General features: G+C 33.0%; 1 protein-coding gene across 2 annotated transcripts in view; it reads left to right on the top strand.

The window, feature by feature from the left end:
• frem2b (FRAS1 related extracellular matrix 2b) overlaps positions 1–24,412 on the top strand; it is a 159,828-nt gene that overhangs the window by 61,089 nt on the left and 74,327 nt on the right. For both annotated transcript variants that reach the window (XM_005157636.6, NM_001137661.1), the window contains exon 3: positions 19,239–19,385. In XM_005157636.6, the coding sequence (XP_005157693.1) occupies positions 19,239–19,385 (147 nt within the window). The remainder of the gene's footprint in view (positions 1–19,238; positions 19,386–24,412) is intronic.

Below are 24,412 nucleotides of genomic sequence, written 5' to 3'. Positions count from 1 at the left end.
TAGTAACAACAAATAATAACTTGACTTCTAGTTGATCATTCAGTATCAGAAGTGGCTTAAATGAAAGGCAAAGACCTCTAGACTACGCTGATTTGACCAAAATAAAATATGATCATGCCTTAATTTTTTATAATTTAATTAGGACAGTAAGGTCTGACTTTGCTTAGACCAGGCGTGTCCAAACTACGGCCCGCGGGCCATCTGCGGCCCGCAATCAGTTTTGTGGCGGCCCGCGAGGCTTTTTATAAATATCAATAGAATCTGGCCCGCTAAACAAAAATGAACGTAACTCAATAAATAACCACCGGGTGTCGCTATTACATGCATTCAATTAAGCAGCAGTTCTTGTTATGATCTATCTATCTATCTATCTATCTATCTATCTATCTATCTATCTATCTATCTATCTATCTATCTGTCTGTCTGTCTATCTATCTATCTACACACAGTTGAAGTCTGAATTATTAGCCCCTCTTTGATTTATTTCTTCTTTTTTAAATATTTCCCAAATGATGTTTAACAGAGCAAGGACATTTTTACAGTATGTCTGATAATATTTTTTCTTTTGGAGAAAGACTTTTGTTTTATTTCGGCTAGAATAAAAAGCGGTTTAAATTTTTTTTATGAACCATTTTAAGGTCAAAATTATTAGCCCCTTAAGTCTTCAGAACAAACCATAAAATAACTTGCCTAATTACCTTAACTTGACTAGTTAACATGATTAACCTAGTTAAGCCTTTAAATGTCATTTTAAGCTGTATAGAAGTGTCTTAAAAATATCTAGTCAAATATTATTTACTGTCATCATGGCAAAGATAAAATAAATCAGTTATTAGAAATGAGTTACTAAAACTATTATGTGTAGAAATGTGTGGAAAAAAATCTTCTCTCCGTTAAACAGAAATTGGGGAAAAATAAACGGGGGCTAATAATTTAGGGGGGCTAACAATTCTGACTTCAACTGTATTTATTTATATATATATATATATATATATATATATATATATATATATATATATATATATATATATATATATATATATATATATATATATATATATATATATGCGTGTCTGTGTGATGTATGTAAAATTTGGCCCGCGACAACGTTTGTTTTTTTGCATCTGGCCCTCGGCCCAAAAAGTTTGGACACCCCTGGCTTAGACAAAAGTCTTGTCACGTAACAGAAACCCTGTACAGTATAGAATATAAAGTCATGGTGCAGTGGAATAAGAATTAATATTGTGTATGACTCAATAAGCTTGGAGGACTGCATATGTATATCTCTGCAATGACTCAAATAACGTATTAATAAAGTCATCTGGAATGACAAAGAAGGCAAAATTCACCTTTGTTGCGATTTTCTAATGTTTTGGCACAGGTGCTTTTGCAAACACAATGTGTCCTTTTGACCACAAGTGCCACTGCTTAGTCCTGTCTTTACTGTTTTAAAAATGTGGAGTTTTAGTTTCAGCTGCATCAAAGCAATCAAGAAAAACTGTATGCAGTAATTACCATTTTATGACTAAATGAATTCCGAAGCCCTAAACATGGTGACCGTAAAATTGTGCTATTGATCACTAAAGTAATTTAGTTTAGGATTATCCTGGTGAGTTTATGCTATCCAACCTGAAACTGAGACTCTCAAGTTGACATTTTGCATGGCTGATATTGGTGTTTTTTTAATGGGAGGAGAGTTTACATTAGAACAGGCTCAATAATGTGGATTACACCTACTATCGCTTACTTGTATTCAAACACTCGCTTGATCCTGGAGGAAAAGTTTCAGAGCGGGGCCATTCAATCAAAAAAGCAGTGAAAGAAAGCTTTGTTAAATAATCTTGTGTCCATCCGAGGCTGCACTCTCTAATCCTCTTTTTTTAATGAGCAGTGGTCAGGAATAAGACCCGACCTCGTTTGCTTTGGAATGACATTCCGCCTTTCTGTGCCTTTAAAGGAGATCACAGGGATGAAGAGAGAAGCTTTTGTTTATAGTTTTGTGTGGGCTAAAACCTTTTTGGTGACATTTTAAATGGTGTATAATAATCTGTTTTTACAGCTTTTATTGTTTTAGAAGTCAGCTCGGATCTTTTGGGGATGCCAATTTTAATACCAAAAAAAAAATATTTTATATAAAGCACTAGGGCTGGACGATATTGCAGAAAAAAAAGGAATCATGTAATTCATATCATTCGATATCAATATTAATATTTTTTATAGAATACATTTAGGAATATTATTTTTTTTTATTTTACCACTTTATTTTAATTTACCAACATTACTATTGCAAATATTTAAAATATTTAAAATATTTAAACAAAATATCTCATCTCTTTATAATAAAATATAACTAAGTGTTAAAGAGACTCTTAAACTTGATAAATAAAATGTTATAAAGTGCAATCAACAGTATAGCGTATTTGTTGAACAATCAAAGCAATTTTTGGGGTTTAAATAATAATGATACAGTAGACCTCAAACTCTGTCAACAACACAAATTATGCTAAACAAATCTGAGCTTTCAAGTAAAGGAACTAACCATCCTTATTCAAATACATATTGCAGCATTACAAATTCCAAAGTTAAATGACTACATTACCCCCTATGATGAATAATCTTTCAGATGGGGTGCTAGTGGCTGGGATGCACAAGAAAAGGAACCAAAAAGCCACTCTGGTGTCATCTTTGCATTCTTTATTCACAATCTCCTCACTGCTGCTATACAGCACTCATTTTCGCATATGTTGTCTGACCTGAAGTGACAAGTGCGAGCGCGTGGTTTCCTTGACCATTTACAATAAGCTTTGTGCTCACGCTCCCCAACCATGAAAGATGATTATTTTTAAGGATGACAAACAAACAAACCATTGCCGCAGCTCTTGTGCAAGTTTATGGAGAAAAGTAAAAATCGCTGCAGTGTTTGAAGGTAATTAGCCTGCTGTTATTACTGAATTGTGTATATGCCATACAAAGTGTGAAGCAAATTGGTTAGTTCTACTTACTTGAATTGTGGAGTGCTTGCGGCATTTGGAAAAGTTCAGATGTTTTCGACTAGGTGCAGCTGGAAAATGCGCGCAGTTCACATGTGCACCTTAATTGGAAATGACAAGCTTACACCCTAAGCTTATTATACCGAAACTAAATACTAAATCAATAGTGAAAATGGTGTTTGGTCAATAATTATCGATATCGATATTATCGCCCAGCCCTATAAAGTACTATATTTTAAATACTTATAAAACTCAAAAAATAATAATACTGTTCAAGTTTTTAAGCTAGGTTTTTATAATACATACTGCATGTCTCTCTTTTTTTTACAATGTAAAAACAGTAATATTTAGAAATTAAAACATGTTTTAATACTGTTTATTCAAAAATGTAATTAATTCCTATGACGCAAAGCATAATTGATTTTGTTTTTGGTTCCATATGATGAATCAGAAATCAGTCTAATCATTCTAAATTTGTAATTGGAAAATGTAAATAATAATAATAATAATAATAATTATTATTATTATTGTTTATTTATTTATTTATTTATTTATTTTCAATAAAATTATTCCCTAAATTTTATTGGTTACTTTCTAAATAGAGCTGAAGGAAAAGACACTATACCTTTAGTTCTTATTGGTATTGTACTTATTAATAACTAATTTCCTTTTTTATTGTATTTAATTGTATCTGCCTACACACTTACACACACTTATAGCTATCTTTATATTATCTTTATTGCCACTTCCCATAGACATAATAATTGTTATACTGTACAAACATAAATGTATAATACTTTTGAGCAAGATTGTCTATAAGCTAGGGCTGCGCAATATTGGAAAAATCTAACATTCCAAAATTTTGTTATTCTGTGATGTATATTGCGATGTAAATACGATTTCACCAGATTACTTGAATATCTCCATTTGGAAGGAATTTAGCATGTTTTGATTGATTGGGATGAATCTGTAAGAGTGCATCTGCATAAAAAACAAATAACCAAATTAAAAGCATAGATAAATACAATAAACAATGGGTAACTATTGAAATAAACAGTGTAATTGAATAATAAATATAAAAATAATCCAATAAAATTAATCATTATTAAAGTTAGTAATGGTACAATTACTTATGTCTGAATGCTTTTAAAACCCTTATACAATCACAGGCTTCAAAAACTCATGCAGATAGAACATTATAATCCAACATTGCAAATCCTGTGATGTGACTATTGTGATGCTGAAACAATATATCGTGCAGCCCTACTATAAGCCACACATACACACACACACACACACACACACACACACACACACACACATATATATATATATATATATATATATATATATATATATATATATATATATATATATATATATATATATATATATATATATATATATATATACTTGAGAAAGAGACTGATTTATCCTTTTGGTTCATGAACTTGTGTGAATGAACTGGTGCTAATAGGATTATACTTCAAATTACAGGATTTAGTTTTTGTGTGCCAGTGTTTTCCAGGCATATAGAGAACACTGACCTTCATAAACCCCCGGCCCATTGTGATAGCTGAGTAAAGGCACAGCAAAGGCCGCAATACCAACACAATCCACTAAACAGAGGAAATGCCTAATGCACTGGAAATGTGTCCTTTAAAACGTTCAGAGACTGTTAAAACACCTTGCACAAACAGCATCTCCGGGGAGGGACGGATGCGGATGCGGTTTATGGGTGAGAAGCTTTTACTGACAGCTTTGGTGAGACATCATCTCGATTTATTGACAATTGAGGGTAAAAAGACCCTGTCATCCTGGCCTGCCACTTAGATGCTCATACAGCCGGTTAACATGTCCTCTTTCCATTTAGAGGCATAGTGAAAAGTTTTTTGAAAAACTTGAAAAGAAATGCAATTTATTTTCCTCCTGCGGGTTCCAAGGAAAACCATGCTTTTAGCTAGTTAACATTCTAAAAATGGACAGTTTGCTATAGTTTTAAGCTGAAATGGACATTGTATGCAGTAAAACACTAACAAATGTTATTTATTTTTATGTATATCTTTATGATGATATTATAATTAGCGCTTTAACAATGTTTGAGCTTATATTATCAAGCATACAATCGATAAAAATGCTCAACAGGGCTAATAATATTGATCTTAAAATAGTTTGAAAAAAATTAAAAACTGCTTTTATTCTAGCCGAAATAAAACAAACAAGACTTTATCCTAAAAGAAAATATATTATAGGAAATACTGTGAAACGTTCCTGGCTATGTTAAAGCTCAATTGGGAAATATTTTGAAAAGAAAAAAAACACAGGAGGCCCATCAATTTCACTTCAACTGTACCTTCTACGTACACACTATGAGGTTTAGTGCTCAATACTGATTTTTTTATTTTTTTTGTGTGCATAACTGTTCACACTGTTGTTATAAATGTGGCCAATATCAGATTTTTAGTGTGAACAGATCATGATCCTAAACTGACCCGCATGCTCAATTGTACAACAACGCACAGCACAAAATGTCTAATTATGCACACAATGTGTGTACTGTATGAAGTACCTTATCTGATTTTGTTTAATATTAAGGTTGCACAATTTCGACCAATTTGGCATCGTATGATGTCTAATGGGAAACATCGCTATGTCGCTGTAGGTGGCAGTGAAATAATTATTTAAGAATTAAGAAAAAATTCTATTCTTTGCCAAGTCTGATAATCTATCCTGTTAATTCATGTTAATTTGTTATAGACAACATATGCTGTATCCAGTTGAAACTCATCTAAGTGAAACTGGAACTTTGGTCGCTTATTGAAGGATTTTGTCCCTAACAACAATAAAAAAAAAGCATTAAACTTGTTGCATTTGGATTTGTTAGCGTATTAAGTAAGTGAAATATAGGTATTTCGTGTAGGCCTACGTATTTTATTCTTTTTATATGTGCAGTTTTATTATGGTAGTAGCTTTAATGAGCAATCCTCTTTTTTTTTTGGTTACAGGTTAATGGGTTAATTTTTGGTAAATGTACGCCAGTTGTCATTCAAAAAATTATCAAAATGAACAACCTTACATTTTATCAATAAAGTATCTTCCCTGTGTGCTATTCTGCTTTTCCGCTGAGAAGTAGAGAGTGTTTGCAGCATGAACCAGTACAGAATAATGAAGTGTGTCTTCCAAAAATTCTGTAAAAGTCTCATGAATTCCAACATAACCGTTTACACTGTGGTCAACAAAACATTGCAAAACATCAGATCTGTATTTGATTTATATGGAGACCTGGAAGGAATGTGATGGTGGGGAAAAATGGGTGAGAAAAAAATGAGTGAGAAAAAAAAAAATGGGTGAGAGAAAAAAAATGGGTGAGAAAAAAAATGGGTGAGAGAAAAAAATTGGTGATAGAAAAAAAAATGGGTGGGAGAAAAAATATGAGTGAGAGAAAAAATATGAGTGAGAGAAAAATATGAGTGAGAGAAAAAAATGGGTGAGAGAAAAAAATAGTGAGAGGTAGGAAGATACGTTTTTGAGTTATTTCGCAAATATGTTCAACGTCTTTGCATTCCCTCGCAAAACTGTTGTTTGACTAACACTTCCTGTTCACTTACATCAATCAATCAATCAATCAATCAAAAAAGCCTTTATTGTCACTACACTTTCGTATAGCGAAAGTGGACCCCCCAGACCATACAAGAAACATCACACTTTTCGGGGGAGATAGATCATAGGAGGTAGCATTAAGAAACAAAGAAAGATACATTTGGACAGTTAGGCAAAAAAAAAAAAAACGCTCCCTCAGCTTGCCCTTGATTAGGACAAAGTGAGAAAAGGGAGAAAAACAGCCTTATCTTAGCATAAGCACACCGGCCAGACACAACATAGACACAGGGGATGGGAACAGGGGTAATGGAAAACAATCCGTTGAGTGCGGGCAGCCAACTGGTACAGCAGCCATTTCAAGGTGCAAGTCACAGTCCCGCCCACGCCCCACATGGGTAAAAGCACACGAAGGCGTTTGGAAGGGGATCGGTGGTGAATGTTTATCTGTAGATATTTTTGTGTGTGTGTGTGAGCTTGCAGAGTCCAGAGTCCTCTGGACATGTCAACTTTCCCGTTTTTGCCGGTATTCTGCCATATTTTATCTCGCTATCATCCTATCATTAAGTATTTTCCCATATTTTTTATCTTGAATGTGCGTTGAAATTGATATAAAAATGCATTAACTTTCTATTCATTAAAGCTGCGCGTCAATCATCGTCCTTTCTATGCAACCTCTGAATCAGTGAATGCATGTATAAGCACTGACGGATGCGCTCCGAATGATAAACTGATCCCAGATCAGCAGATTCTCCTATTCTTTTTTTTTTCTTTCACCCAGTTTTTTTTTTCTTACACCCAGTTTTTTTTTTTTTTTTTTTTTCCCACCTTCACGTCCCTTCTAGGTCTGAAAGTCGCTCAAATCGGAATTGAAAAGATCAGATTCCATGCGATTTGGGCTACTCACAGTCTACTCAACAGATCTGAGTTATGTTTAGGCAAAAAAATAAAAAATAAATAAAAGATTTGGACCACATTTGTCTGCAGTGTGATGTCAAAAATAAAATTTTCAGAAAAAAATTTTTTGAATGCGACTCACTGGACATTTTACTTGAAACATTTAATTAGCAACAGAATATCATGTTTTGTTTTGTTTTGTTTTGTTTTGCAAAAATGTTGCACCATGCACACATTTTCTTAGAGTCTGGTTGGTATTTTCAAGCTGAAGTGGGGGTTGGGATGGTGTTGGATTTAAGCCGGTGTGTAATAGAGAACTGACCTCAGCAATGATTGGAAGTGCGGTCACTAGAGCATGGTGCAACTCCCCAGGATCAGACTGACCTTTAGCCACAAACACACTTTATTTCTCACTCCTTGTCTCCTCGAGACACACGTAAATGAGCTGCACTGAACTTCAATGAACTTCCGGGCAGCTCCTCCTCACTAGAGTGCATGGGAATCCTGCTTTAGTGACCCGGGAAGCATCAGAATGGTTTCCACAACAACCCTGCTTTGCAACATGGAATCAAAAAAGAAACTAAAATGAATGGGGGAAAAGGCCGGGTATTTTATCTATGCATTTGTAAACATTTGCAAATAAGATATATTGTATAATACTTGATATTTAATTGGTTTAATACTTTATAACATTGAAATTTATGTCCTGTTTGTTTTTCTCTTTAAGTCTCTTTTTTATTTTATTTACATATTTTAATTTGTTATTATATATATATATATATATATATATATATATATATATATATATATATATATATATATATATATATATATTTGTTTGAACTACAGAACAAAATACATAAAAAATAAATAAATAAATAAAAAGACAAATGGTTAAAAATGTGAAATAAAAAAAAAAATAATAATAATAATAATGACAACAATAATAATAATAATAATAATAATAATAATAATAATAATAATAATAATAATAATAATAATAATAATTATTATTATTATTATCATTATTATTATTCAATAATAATTATGATTTAAATCATTCAAAAACATAAACAACCCTTCTAAACAGTAGTATTAAGAATTATTATGATTTTTTTTCTCCAACTAGGTCACATTAAATTGATCAAAAGTGACCATAAAAAATATATATACATTGTTACAAAAATGTATTTTATATAGAGGCTGTCTTTTAGAACTCTTTTAGAGAACTTTTTTGAACTCTTTAGAATGTTTAGAGCTACTGAATAATACTGAAAAACAAGTATTGTGGGTAACACAAAAAATATTATCTTACACATCTGCTTTCTATATTTGAAATAATATTAAATGTTTCAGCATATTAGAATGATTTCAAAGGACCATGTGGCAAAGAATACTGAAATAATGAAGCTTTAAATCACATTAATAGAATAATTATTTTAAGACTTTAGAAAACATTCACTTTAAATTATAATATTATTTTACAATAATATTAAATGAGCAATATCCCACAAGTAGCAGTGTGATATGGCTGTATATTGCACTGGAGAGAGGTGTGCTTTGGCACGAGACTGGAGGCCGAGTGCCTTAATGTCCCAGTAGTGATGATATTTAGCCACATCGGACTGCTACGAGTGTGATATTGCATTTACACAACAGTTTGACGACATGATCATGTACAGTTAAGGTCAGAATTATTACCCCCCCCCCTGTATTATTAGCCCCATAGGTTATCCTTTTCCCCAATTTCTGTTTAACAGAGAGAAGATTTTTTTCAGCACATTTCTAAACATAATAGTTTTATTAACTCATTCACAATAACTGATTTTTTTTTTCTTTGCCATGATGACAGTAAATAATATTTTACTAGATATTTTTCAAGATACTTCTATACAGCTTAAAGTGACATTTAAAGGCTTCACTTGGTTAATTAGGTTAATTAGGCAGGTTAGGGTAATTAGGCAAGTTATTGTATAACGATGGTCTGTTCTGTAGACTATAAAAAATAGCTTAAAGGGGCTTAAAAATTTATCCTTAAAATGGGTTTTAAAAAAATTTTAAACTGCTTTTATTCTAGCCAAAATAAAACAAATAAGATTTTCTCAAGAAGAAAAAATATTATCAGATTTACTGTGAAAATTTCCATGCTCTGTTTAGGATCATTTTGGAAATATTAAAAAAATTAAAAAATAAAATAAAAGGGGGGCTAATAATTCTGATTTCAATTGTATATAAAAAAAGAAAATCAAACACGGAGAGTCTAAAAATCGTTTTGTTTGAGAAACTACTTTTTTCTGCCATTTCTAAACATCTGCAGCTGACATCAGAACAGCAGAAACCGTTGCTACTTCACAAACGTCACTTTAGAGCTAGTATTTGAATGATTCTCTAGCGTAATGTCTAAAGTGATTTTGCTCACATTTTAAGATTATAAGGCTGAACAGCATGAAATGTCGTCAGTCTACATAGATTTCCCAGTAATTCTCTGTTGCAATCAAAAAAATATTGTGTTTGTGATAAGGAAAAATGCTAAACGCATGCGGGCATTTCTTCTTCATTTCTTTTCACTGGACTAGTCTGCAGTAACGAAAACAGGAGACGCATTAGAAACAAACAAATGGCCATCCAAAAAGTGACTAAGGGTTATACAAAGAGTGGCCGACACAATATATACACATTCCTAATGTGTAAGTCCCATCTCACACTCAGCGCACTACAATCATATGGTATTAATACAGCACTACAACAAGAGAGGGAGATTGACTTAGAATTAAAGTTTTATAATGATTTGATGCAGTCTCTATCGCCACCTTGTGGATGCACAACGTCAACTATCTTACCTCTGCTCAATGACAGGCTAATGGCCGCCGACACGCTATCTCTGCGAAAGTATAAATATTTAAAGTAGGCACTATCCTTATAAATAAACTGCATGGTTGCATCTAACCAACTACATTGTCGACTAAAAAAGCCTCAAAAGTACATTATGTTGTCTAACAGCAGCAATGTTTGTCAAACTGTAGTGTGTCCTCTTCTTATTGCCGTATATGGGCAGAGTAATTGATATACTCTGATAATAATGATAATAGTAATTTAGACTGTTTTATAAACAATGTACTTTTTTACCTTTGTAAATAAAAATAAATATATCAGAATCATAGTATCTTTCGGATTTATTGGGTTTCAAGTTTTCTTATACTCTATAAAATAGCCAGACACTTTCCATTTAGCAGTGTTGAGCAGTGATGCCTAGCAGGCAGGAGTCTGTGTGATGAAGGAGTCGATGGTGGGCACAGCAGGCCCTTCGCTCTCCCCTGTGACCAAATAAGGTCAGTCTGCAGACGCTGTGCTTATGGAGGAGACAGAGGGCACAGAGTTGGCACAGCTCAGCCTGAGTCTCATTCATAACACATCTGTCCATCAAAAGCCCATGTCATGCTTATTATCTTCTGCTGAGAGACAGGATATGCTATGTTAGGACTCTAGTGACTGCTAAGTCTATATTTGCTCTGCCCAGAGGACATCATCTTTTCTGTAATGCAAAAAGTGATAGGCAGTTGTTCATGAAATGGAAAGGCACCCCTTTTCTAAATTCTTTTTGATCTTCCATGAATATGTTGATTTAAATTTATATTATTAAAATACTATAACTCCATCTTACAGTGAAACAGCACTCCCATATTTACCTGACTGACCTTTAAACCTAATAATGCATTCACAATTTGTATTATAAATGTGTGGAAAGTTTGGAATGAGGCCATTTTTACCATGATTTTGGTAAATTTCTTCATTGACACTTTTTTGAAATTTAGATTACATTTAAACTACGCTAAAATCTATTTCAAAATGTTTCTAGTTAAATTTCTTTAAAATGTACCTTAAAAAGCAAAACAGTTTTTTTTTATCTACTCAATTATTTCTAACTAAAACAACACCAAAGCAACAGCATAACTAGTGCTTCAAAAAGTTTTTAAAGGGGACCTGTTATGCCTCTCTTTTAAGAGATAAAATAAGGCTCTGATTTCCTAGAGTGTGTATGTAAAGTTTTAGCTCAAAGTGCAAAAAAATAATGTTCTATTCCTCGTTGAAACTGCCCCTTTAATGCTGCATTCACACCAGACGCAGAAGAAGCATCAAGCATGTGTGAGTTACATGTTAATTCAATGCAAAGATGCGAATAGACATCCTGTGGTGTGATACATGCAAATGAAGCGGCGTGAATGACGCAATTCGTGTAAATGAAGCGGCATGAGTTGATCGTTTTGCCGACACTAACAACAGTTCATCAAACTGGGCTTGGCTCTGTCAAAAGCACGACTGAAAGCTTCTATCATCCAGGTTAAGTTTCTGAAGGAGTTTATGAGCTCACAGAGCTGGGTGTACCTCTGAAAGTATCTAGTGGACTCAGACACATCTCCAAATGAACCGATGCTGTTTTTCAGCCTTCATAAAGCACATAAACACAGATATTCTCTCAATAAAATCCATGTTAGCCATTTACCAACTAAGCTAGAGTCACCGGGCAGACAGAAGCCCTGCCCATCACGTGAATCAGCATCTGTTGTGAAGTGAATTTAATGCGCGAATGAAGCGGATTTGATGGGCAAATGAAGCAAGTGAACTCAAAATGTTCACGTGTCTATTTACACGCAAATATCGCAATTTATATATATATATATATATATTTGGTATGCACAATTTAAGAATGTGACAGAACGGACATTAAATTGCCCTTTCTGAGATTCCTTGTTTTTAGAGGGATTACCAGAGTGAACTAAGCCTAAAAAAAAAGGGACCAAAACAAAGACGGCCATTCCAGCACATAACTGACATTTCATCAAAGCAGAATATCTGACTTTAGCATTGTTTTTCTTATAAACAAGAATGTTCTGCAAACATATTACAATATTTTAATCTTTAGAAGAGACAAAACTTACATACAGCACCTTTAAATTTAATTGTGCAACCAGCAATCTTTTCCAAAGAGGGCGGAGTTACAAAAGCCTGTGTGTCAGCATAGTGGCAGATTTAAAAACAAGACTAATCTCCTATGCTAATGAGGGAGAGAGCATCACTAATGGGTGGGGCTTCCCCCCTCTAATGACATGCACGAAGAGAGAATTCAATGACAATGTTTCTGCAGAGTGTTTTTTTTTTTTATCAAGTGTGATTATAAAAAAATTAATAAACTTTTACAATTAGAAGTTGGTTATATTCGCAGACTGATGCCACACAACTGTGTTTAATCCCCTTATAAAAGTCATTTCTAAATAATAGGCCCCCTTTAAACACCAAAAAAGAGTTTTACTTTTGAAAATTTTCTCTTTCTCATGAAAAGGCGATTTATTAAATGCTAGGAATTCATAAACATTTATCTACAAAATAAAACACATTTTCACAAAACACAGAGTCAATTAAAAATACTTTAATTAACAGGAAACTATGCATTTTACCACAGATAAAACCAAACAAAGAACAGAGGAAAACAGAGGCTTACATGAGAAAAAACATTTATCTGCAAAATATATCTACAAAATCTAACAAATATTTGCGCAACACAGAGTCAATTAAAAAGACTTTATTTCATAAAGACAGAAAAAAACAATTACATAGTAACAGAACAGGTGTGAGGTAATTAACAACCAAGGAGACTAACTAGCAAACTCAGGCAGGAAAATGGGAACAGACAGTAGTGTGCTTGCCTTAAAAATAGTTTCATAATGTGATGAATTTATTAATTTAGTTGTCCCAACATTGCTTTATATCATCAAAGAAAATGAAAAATAATGAAATAATAGTTTCAGTTATTTTTCAAAGCAGTGTCTCCTCCTTACAAGGGGTGGGGGGTTGAACGTAATGCACTCGAGCGTATCCTAGAAAGCGAGACCTTGAGAAAACATTTGTGTTAAAGAAACCCCTGCTCAGCAATCTTAACCTTCAGTTATAAATTAACTGCAAGGTTTTCCTTCAACCCTTTGAAGTAGGTTTATCCAGCTGAAACTCAATCTCACCTCCAATACCTGAACTGCAAACCGGATTTAGAACAATAGCTGAACACCACTTATCAATATATGTGAATATGTGCATTAAAATCAAAGCTTGAGGTGGTCTATTGTAGGAGTATCTACAAAAGACTGAAGTGAATGAACGTCGATGCTGATAGGAACACTGTGAATACATAAACTTCCTACAGCGTATGAACTTCCACTTTTATTTATCCTACACAATCTATTCTACACAAAGTTTTACAAGATTTTAGAGCAACTAAAGGTCACTTTGATTTCTCACTTTTCCCTTTGAGGACAACAAGTATCATTTTGAGCTGCAGATTTGATATTGCTACTGTATTTTGTCATTTGCAGATGCAGAATGAAATTTCACCGCAGATCCTTTCCTCTGAAATGAAACAAATCTTGTTTATTCGTCTTGTCAGAGAGAGAGAGCAGGCTTTGGTGAAGGCCAGAAATCTTTGTATTCTGCGAATCTCCAATTCTCTTTCATCAAAAGCGTGTTGACACAGCCAATTATTCTGCAAAATGTCGGACTTTGAAGATGAGCCAGGTACTTCAGCTCAGATCTGAATCTTCTGTCATTCCTAGTTAATTTCTCCGCTCTGACAGGGCTTCATTTTTCCGCGGTTTGAAGCCATTTTCTCCGATAGAGCTTGTTATGTTTCATAAAAGCAGCTCTTATGAACACTTTAGTAGAAACCGCATCGTTGGAAAGAGTATCTCCTAGTTGTTAATCCATTTTTGTCAAGGTTTAAATGTGAAACATTAGAGATGAAACTCTTTTAGGTGGTATTTGTTGATTTATTTTTTATCTTCTTTAATGAATCTTTCTCACTGATCATGATCTTTGTTTGGATTTACAGATTTTATTTTTATGAATTCTATATATAAAAGTACATAAAACAATATTGAGAAATCTAAATTCTTCTTTTAGTATACAGTTCAATGCTGGGCTTACACCAAACTCAGAATTAAGTATTTGCATGAGTAAATTACACTCAGAAATAAAGATAGAAAATCTTTCACTGGGGCAGTACCTTTTCAATAGGTACATTTTTGTTCCTAACAAGTCCTCAAAGGTACATATTAATACATAAAAAGTACAAATGTGTACCACATAGTACCTTAAAGGTCCAAAAGCGAAACGTTAAGCTCAAAAAGTGAAACTTAAAGGTACAAAAGTGTACCCTAAAGGTAGTAATGTCTACCTGTATGGTACAAAATTATACCTGTGTGCTGTGACAGATTTGGTAAGATTATTTCTGAGAGTGTAACGTACATACAAAGTTAAAGCAAATGCGCAAACAGCGACAAATTATCGTTGATCACTGTAATTGCTGCATCATTTGCACCGTAATCGCTGAATTCACATCAATAATGTCACACAAGTTCAAATAAATGAACTCAAGCAAAAAAAATTGCATGAGGGAAAGTAAACTACATCAAATTATGTGGTGCTCCTCAAACGTAGTATCTGCTTGTTAAGTGTGACGTCACGCGAAGCAGCTTCTGGGTCCAAACGCTGTATCAAACTGTATGGGGAGACTCAACAAATGGTAATAATAAATGTTTACACAGTGCTGTAATACTTTTGAAAATCCTGATCGCAATATATATACACAGGGTGGGCCATTTATATGGAGGAAACCCATGCGGACACAGGGAGAATATGCAAACTCCAACTGACCTAGCCAAGGCTCGAACCAGCGACCTTCTTGCTGTGAGGCAACAGCACTACCCACTGCGCCACCGTGTCACCCCTAGTGATCCAATCAATAGCTACTGTTGCTTTGACAGTCAAAAAACATATACAGGCTAAACTAAATAATTGCTTACAGCTCTTGACAGCGTAGGACTCCAGACTGTCGTGACTCTAAAATGCAATCAGAACTGTTTGCCGAGGCTGTGGATTAAAGGTAAATGGAAATTCAATACTAGCCATATACAGGGTGGGCCATTTATTTGGATACACCTTAATAAAATGGGAATTTCTGGTTTATTATGTCATAATTTGCTGGTATTTTGGAACGGATGTGTGAATGGTCTTTTCCATGAAAATTCCTTACTGTCCTTTGCTGTGTGAACAGTGCTTTTTTAAGTTTACGGGTAAAGTTGTTCCGAAAATTTTCAAGATATTTGCTGGAATCATTGTGTGAAAGGGGCTCTTGAGAACCTTGTCTCTGTTCAAAGCAAAAACAATTACAATTTTTAAAATTTGCTTAACTAAAAATCCTGGTTTCCACGCAATCACTTCATCGTGTCTCAATGCAAATCCATCAAGTTTACTTCATGTTTTCTTTTCTTTCTTTTTTTTTTGTTGTTGATTGAACATAACACAATTAAGTTGTCCCTTAAAAACTCAAAAATTTTGTTGTTTCAACTCATTTTAAATAAATAGTTTAAACAAGCAGTAAAAATATTGTTTTGAGTGTGGGTTAGGCATGGGCCGGTATAAGATTCTGACGGTATGATAACCTTGGACAAAAATTTTTTTCACAGTGTCACTGTATTGTGATTACTGCTCTAATATATATATATATATATATATATATATATATATATATATATATATATATATATATATATATATATATATATATATATATATATATATATATATATATATATATATTATTTGAAAATGTCTGGGTAAAAAACAAAAAAATATTTAAAATATTTTGGAACCCCAAATTTGTCAGGCTGAATAATGGAAATGAATCATTGACTTCTGCTGCCTAATTCTACACAGAATTCTTTACAATTTTAAAATAGCATCTATTTATATCTTTTCTGCTGGAGATACTGTTGTTCTAAAAACAAAACAAAAAATAAATAAATAAAAAATAATCTTTCACATACCTTAGGAATGGTATTACTGAATTTTTTGCCGATTTTAAAACCTTCACTTTTTCAAACCGCGATATACCTTGAGAATGGTTATCGTCCCATGCCTAGTGTGGGTGTTTACTTTTGGGTCCACAATTGGTCACACTTTATTTTGATGGTCCGTTTGTTGAATTTAAGTTACATTGCATCTACACGTCAACTAATTCTTATTAGATTATAAGTAGACTGTTAGGTTGGGGTTAGGGTTAGTGTAAGTTGACATATAATTGCAAAGTTTCTTATAGTCAGTTAAATGTCTGTTGAAGGAGCAGTATCAACAGATATTAAGCAGACAGTCCACTAATACTCAAATGGACCATCAAAATAAAGTGTTACCCTGCAATCTTCCATGCGTTTTCAAAACGTGTGTTCAGATTAGGGGCTTAAAACAGGGCAGAAAATAGACCATTACTTCTAAATTATGATGCTTTTGGATGTGTCTTAAAAACATTATGCTAGAGAACAGTACAAAATATTAAAAAAAAAAAGGTAGATAGCAGGTGCTACAAACACAGATATTTTCATATAAACTGTAAAAAAATAAATCTAACTTGTGTGCCTTGCCCTTTGAATGGAAGTGAAATGGGGATAGCTGGACGTGATGGGTTTGTAAAGCGTGACGACTGGACAGAAGAGGAAGGAGAGAAGGAGTGCGCGGTGTGGGTACGGCCTGTGTAGTGTTGCCAAAAGCAAACAAACCGCAGTCCACTGATAGCTCAGTACAAAGGAGCCAGAAAAGAGCAGACCTACTGACTCAAGTCTGTCTCTCTTTCTCTCTCTCTCTCTCTCTCTCGCTTCCTCTCTGTCTCTTTTCTCTCTTAACTTGCCAGCTGGACTGGACTTGACAAACGATACATGCCAAATGCTGATTAGGCAGGTCCGTCATACAGATCAATCTTTCTCTTTGTTGTATAAAGAATGTGTTGCGTGTGTTTTGTGTTTGTGTGTGTGTCTCAGCATTTGCTATTAAATAAGGGAGTTTGGTGAAACATAACTGAGTTTATTGAAAAGCATAAGCATATAATCAGTTGAATTAATAATAAATCCACTTTTTGATTTTTTTTATTGCCATTTAAAATTATATGCAATATAAATATTTCATCATTATATATTATTATTATTATTATTATTGTTAATATTATTATTATTATTATTATTATTATTATTAATGTTGTTGTTGTTAATATTATTAGCATTATTATTTTATTATTATTATTATTATTATTATTATTGTTGTTATTACTAATGTTACTTTTATTATTATCATCATTATTTTATTATTAATATTATCATCATTATTAATATTATTATTAGAAGTATTATTATTATTATCATTATTATTATTATTGCTATTGCTATTATTATCATCATCATTTTATTATTATTATATTATTATTGTTGTTAATATTATTATTAATAATATCATCGTCATCATCATTATTATTATTATTACTATTATTTGGTGATAGCTAGCTCTCTGCAACTCTCACATGTTGTGTAGTGTAGTTATTATTATTATTATTATTATTATTATTATTTTTATTATTATTATTATCAATTATTATTATTTTTTTTTATTATTATTATTATTATTATCATTATTTTTTTATTATTATTAGGTGGTAACTAGCTCTCTGGAACACAATATTATCATTATTTTTTGTCATTATTATCAATATTATTATTATTATTAATTTTATCATTATCATTATTATCATTATTATTATTATTATTATTATTATTATTATTATTATTATCTTTATTTTTTATTAATATTTATTAATTATCAATTAATTAATTTATTAATTTATGATTTTATTTTATTAAAAAATATATTGTTAAGTATTCCATATTTTTGCATTAAATAGCATTGATGCATTTAAATATTTATTCATATTTAAATTTACTAATTAATTATGAATTTTTCATTAAAAATGACTGACTAGACGTATAGCTTTTTAATGTTTTATGTATATATATATTCCATCTATTTATTTTGTATTAGAGCCTTCCTATTTTGTGCATAAATCAAAAAGCCACAAAATCCCAATTCTTCATAAATAGAACCATATTATCAGAGCTATATCTAAATCATAAATATTTAATTGTGTTCTGATTGCATTTCACTATGTATGTTTATGTATATGTAGTTTTATGGAGTAATGGTTAATCTCATATATTGTGCATAAAATGATCATCAAATCTTACCGACAAGGTCAAAAAAAGTCAAAATTCCAATTTTAATTTTATCAAACTACATCCTATATTTACATAATTGTATCTGAATTATGCATATTTAATTTATTGCATTTTTCTTTTACAATATTTGAATTCATACATAGGGAAGTAGCCATGTTTGTGTGTGTGTGTTTGAAGTCTGTCTTTACGTGCAGATTGTAACTGGTAGGGATGCCCTCCAGGAGCGAGCCTTCACTTTGAATCCCACTTCAAACGCAGACGATAAAACAGACGAGTGCAGATAGAAGGCAGACAAACCTTTTTTATTTTAATTAGAAAAGAAGCAATTAGACCTGCGCTTCCCCTCACTGCCGCATCACAGATTTTGACGGATACCACACTGCTCTTGTTGAGATGAATAAAGCTTTATGTATGAATTGGAAGAGTCAGCTCCATTAAACCTCAGCGGGCCATATTAAAGCTATAACTTCAAAGGAGAAAAGACGCTTCTAACCAAAATGGTTGTAGTTAAGTCAAACTTGGCTACATTTGTACTCAGATTAATGCAATAAGTGCACTGCAAACATACCATAGTTTACTGTACTATCGATTCTTTCCAAATCATTACAGCACCCTTTATCTACTCCTGACTTAATGTTCGATGTGTTTCTTTCCGTAGGGGGCAACAAGCTGAAAAACCAACAGTTCCGGCTAAACTGGGCTTGGATCTCCCTGGAGAAAGAGTACTATCAAGTGGATGAGGAAAGCAAGTTTCTGGAGGTGCTTTTGAGACGTAGAGGTTACCTTGGCGAGACCTCATTTGTCAGTAAGTGATGTTAAGAGAACATTTAATTTCCTGTCATGGACTACTGATAAGATTTAATGAAGAGTGTCTCTCTCTGTTGGCGTTAAGTAACTGTGACTTATAATTTGCTGATAGGAGTCTCTTTAGAACATCACTGTTTTGGGGCTCTTTGAACCCTTATTGATGTTGCTCATCATGTCATCAGATTTGGGTACTTGATTTGCATCATAGCTGTGCTTCCACCCACATCCTCATTGATAATGCTTGTTTTTCTGACTTGGTTTTAAGATCAACCACCCACATATCTCATTTCATGTCCCCAAGGAGAAAAGTTGAGTTTCCAGTATCAGCAGAAATTAAAATGTTCAATCTTCTAGAGGCTGGATCTGGAAGCTTGTAGGGGAAAAGGTCAGGGGTCAGCTGTTTAGCTGTGGATGTTAGCATATTCAAATTTAATTACTACTTAATTAGTGGGAAGAGGTGTTTTGATTTTATTTATTTATTTATTTATTGCTTGTTTGTTTGTTAGTTTGTTCCTTCATTTATTTATTTATTCATATGCTTGTTTAATTTATATTTTTATTTATTTATATGTTTATTTATTTATTTTTTATATATTTATATATTCGTATTAGTTTTTATTTATTTCTATTTTTATTTATTTATTTATACTTTTATTTATTTGCTTATTTATTTCTATTTCTATTTATTTATATATAATTGTATTAATTAGTTTATTTGTTTCTATTTCTATTTTATTTATTAAAATAAATAAAATATTATTATTTTATTTATTTATTTATTTATATATTTTTTTTCATTTGTTTCTTTTTTATTTATTTAGTTAGTTATTCATTCATTCATTCATTTAGTTGATAAATAAATCAGTTCATATTAATGTTCTGGTGATCTTGTTGGAGTTTATTTTTTTATTTTTTCATGGGCTGACTGTACATTCACATTGTTTAAAGATTTGAAGTCAGTAAGATTTATTTAATTAATTAATATTCATATTCATAAAAGATTCTTTAAGTTGATTTTAAAACATGTCAGTAAATAATTTTAGATAAATACTATTCTAATTAATTAATAGATTTAAATATTACATATATTTAAAAGAACATAGGTATTCTAGATTGTTTAGTTTTGTAGACTTATTTTAAAACATTTTTAGTTATTTTTATATTGTCTGTGATGTGTTTCATAATGTATTAGTCTAAGCCTAGAGAGTTTTTAGATTTTAAAAACACCACCAAAAGTTGCCCAGCAAGCATTGTTGTGTATTTAAAGTTTTTGTCTTGTTTGTAGTCCAGATATCTAAAAGAAATGTGTAATTTCAAATTAAATTCGTAAATCAAGAGGAATCAAGAAGATAATTCAAGAGTTCACATTTAGCTGATGATTGATAAGTAAGAACGAGTTTGGCATGCTGTCCTGTCCCTGTGCTCCGGGGATCCTCGAACCTGGGGCTCCCTCTTGTTTAATCAGGTGAGAGGGGAGTCTGAGCTCAGGTAGGTCTTGAGAGCTCCCTCCTATTTAATTAAGAAAGAGGGGATGAAATAGGGGTGAATTGGGAGATTCTTCTAGACGAAAATGTCTAAGGTAAGGAAATCTGGCTATTTACACGTATTCAAATTCATCTGATTGGTGTATCACCTGACTGCTAATGCAGGAGCTGCTGTGGTCAATCATAAGCACGAAAATCTCGAAATTAGTTTATATATAAACTTAGCATAAAATATATGGTGTTGGTTTAAGAATTAATGTGTCAAAATTTAGCAAAATAATCTGCCAGTGAAATAAGCAAAATAATATTATGTCAAAATGAAACATCTGATTATTTTGCTTACATCATTGTCAGATTTTTTTTTTTTTTAAGGAAAAATTACTTCATTCATTCATTCAGTTATTCTTTTTATTTTTGTCTTAGTCCCTTTATTAATCTGGGGTCGCCACAACGAAATGAACTACCAACTTATCCAGCACTTTTTTACGCAGTGGATCCCCTTCCAGCCGCAACCCATCCCTGGGAAACATCCATACACACTTATTCACACATTCATACACTACGGATAATTTTTATCATACCCAATTCACCTGTACCGCATGTCGTTAGACTGTGAGGGAAACCGGAGCACCCAGAGAAAACGCACGCGAACGCAGGGAGAACATGCAAACTCCACACAGAAACAGTCATGAGTGAGGTTTGATCTAACCTTCTCTGTTGTTCACTATAGCTGTTTCCCCTTACAATCACCGCTGGCGCGCATGCATTACTCACCTGTTTCTATTTGATCCAATCACCTCTCTGCTTGTACCTGCCTTGTCCTGTTACACTTTGTCAGATTATTATGTTCATTAAAGCCTACGGACATTCTCTCTCTAAAGAAAACAAGACTTTTATTCCAGGCTAGTCTAGTTTAGTTCCCTGATTTATTATTTAACTTTATTTTGCTTACTTGTGATCTGCGCAGTCTTCTTGCTGATAATACCCAGCTCCTCACCTGCGCTCGCCAGCTACAGCCCTCGCTCCACTCCAAGAGAGCTGATGTGGATTTTCTGTTATCCTTCAACCAGTCTGCGTTCTCCCACGGGTGGTCGAGGAACGGCAGCTGCCTTTGTTCATCCTCTTTCTAAATAAACTTTTTATTTGAACTGCAACCTCTCTGTTTTCTGTCCGAGCTTGACAGAAACGCCAACTGACCCAGCTGAGCCTCGAACCAGCGACCTTCTTGCTGTGAGACGACAGCACTCCCTAATGCGCTACTGCGTCACTAAAACTGACTTCATTTTGGCATATTATTTCATAAAGCATATTATTTCTATTTCTTGCTTGTCTACAAAAACATTTTGATTTAAGAATTTTTAGATATTTGGATTAGAAGCAAGGCAAAAAATCTAAGCAAGAAAACCGTTTTTTTTTGTGAAAGAAGTCCAATAGATATCGAATAGACATCTAAAACAAGGCTAAATTTGGGCTGTTAGTGAAAATCTAATAAAACTATTAAATAAAATAATAAATCGAATAAATGCTAACAATTGTTGGTCATTCATTTCAAAACTAAAGTAATTTTGGGTTATTCTTAGACGTCTATTACTGACAGCACAAATATAACTGTGTTAACACGTCTATTTGATGACTATTTATTACAAAGTTTGTTGATCGGTCAATTTTAAAATGTGGATTTTACTCTAATGGACAATTCTGGATTCTGGAATAAATCTGAAATCATTGTTTTAATCTACATCAGTTGTTGTAGCCGACTAATAAACCATGGCACTAAGGTCATGGCTTTGACCTGTTCAGGCATGAAGAGTTTAAGCATTCCCAAGAGGGGGAGTTTTCCATTTTCATGAGCTACAAACTGTAAAATCTAGAGCTTGCCCTCTGCATGGGCTTTTGCAGGATCACACTGAAAGACCTTCACAAGTTCTCATGAAAGAGATGAATATTCCATCCACACGCTGAGCTTGACCACCATTCCTCAACTCACCTCAGTTCCGGTCCAGAGCTCCACCGAAAAGACTAGCTGCTGTCCTGCTGTTCGTCTGCCACGTGCTGGGCCTGGATCACAAACCGTCTTGTACTGAAGTGGGGAGATGAAGAAGTCTTTGAAATTATGATTTATTTTCAATTATTATTGAGATTTTTCTCTCTATCTTAAGTTTATTATAATCGACTGATACCCTACTGAATAATTGCATTTTATGCAGGCATTTTTTGCAAACAGAACCCCTACTTTTTTGTGATATACACCTTAATTTCAAAGCACTTTTTTTTTTCAAATATGCTTCAAAGATTTAGATGCCACAGGGGGAAAAAACCCATGGCATCCACATTTTTCTTCCTTAAGCTCATAAATATGTTTCTCTAGTAACTGTCTCAATCAGGCCTTTCCGCTTTCAATTTACATTTCTTCTGCAAGGAAACCTTGTATCTCTATCAATGCAAATGAAAATGCCTTTATCTATTCTACTCTACCTGACAAAAGTCGATCCCAGTTGAAAGAGCAACAAATAATAACTCTTCTTCTAGTTGATCATTTGAAAAAGTGGCAGAAGGTCGATTTGTCAGATGAATCATCTGTTGAGCTGCATCCCAATCATCAAAAATACTGCAGAAGACATATTGAAACCCGCATGGACCCAAGATTTTCATAGAAAGCAGTCAAGTTTGGTGAAGAGAAATCATGGTTTGGGGTTACATTCAGTATGGGGGCATGCATAAGATCTGCAGAGTGGATGACAACATCAAAAGCCTGAGGTGTCAAGACATTTGTGCTGCCTATTACATTACAAACCACAGGAGAGGGCAAAGTATTCAGCAGGATAATGCTCCGTCTCATACTTCAGCCTCCATATCAAAGTTCCTGAGAGCAAAGAAGTCCAAGGTTCTCCAGGATTGAACAGCCCAGTCCCCAGACATTTCGGTAAAATGAGTATAATCTAGAGGCCTTTTCCTTTCATATAAGCCCTTTCTGATACCAAATGATCAACTAGAAATCAAGTTATTATTTGTTGTTTCTAAAACTTGCATAGGCGGCAAAGACTTTTGACAGATAGTGTATATACGGTTGAAGTCATAATTATTAGCCTTCCTGTAAATTTTCTTTTTCAAAGATTTCCCAAACAAAGTTTAACAGAGCAAAGAATTCTTCACAGTATTTCTGATAATATTTTTTTTCTTCTGGAGAAAGTCTGATTTGTTTTATTTCTGCTAGAATAAAAGCAGTTTTTAATTTTCTTAACCATTTTAGGGTCAATATTATTAAGCTGTATTTTTTTCACTTGTCTACAGAAATGTTCAGTCCACTAAACAGAAACTGGTGGAAAAATATACAGGGGGGCTAAAAATTCAGGAGGTTTCATAATTCTAACTTAAACTGTAGTAGATTCGAAAACAGTGTGAATTGTGTAGTATGTATTAAATTCATATCATTGCTGAAACAATAGACAAAACATATTTGGATAAACTATAACTGCATCTGCTTTTTTACAGTGTTGTGGCACAATGGGCTTTTGAAATGATATATACACTGAAAAAAAAT

Source organism: Danio rerio, chromosome 15 (assembly GCF_049306965.1).
Source record: "Danio rerio strain Tuebingen ecotype United States chromosome 15, GRCz12tu, whole genome shotgun sequence".
Taxonomy (NCBI): Eukaryota; Metazoa; Chordata; class Actinopteri; order Cypriniformes; family Danionidae; genus Danio; species Danio rerio.
Note: the sequence above shows the minus strand (reverse complement) of the source record. Positions and strands in the feature narration are given on the sequence as shown.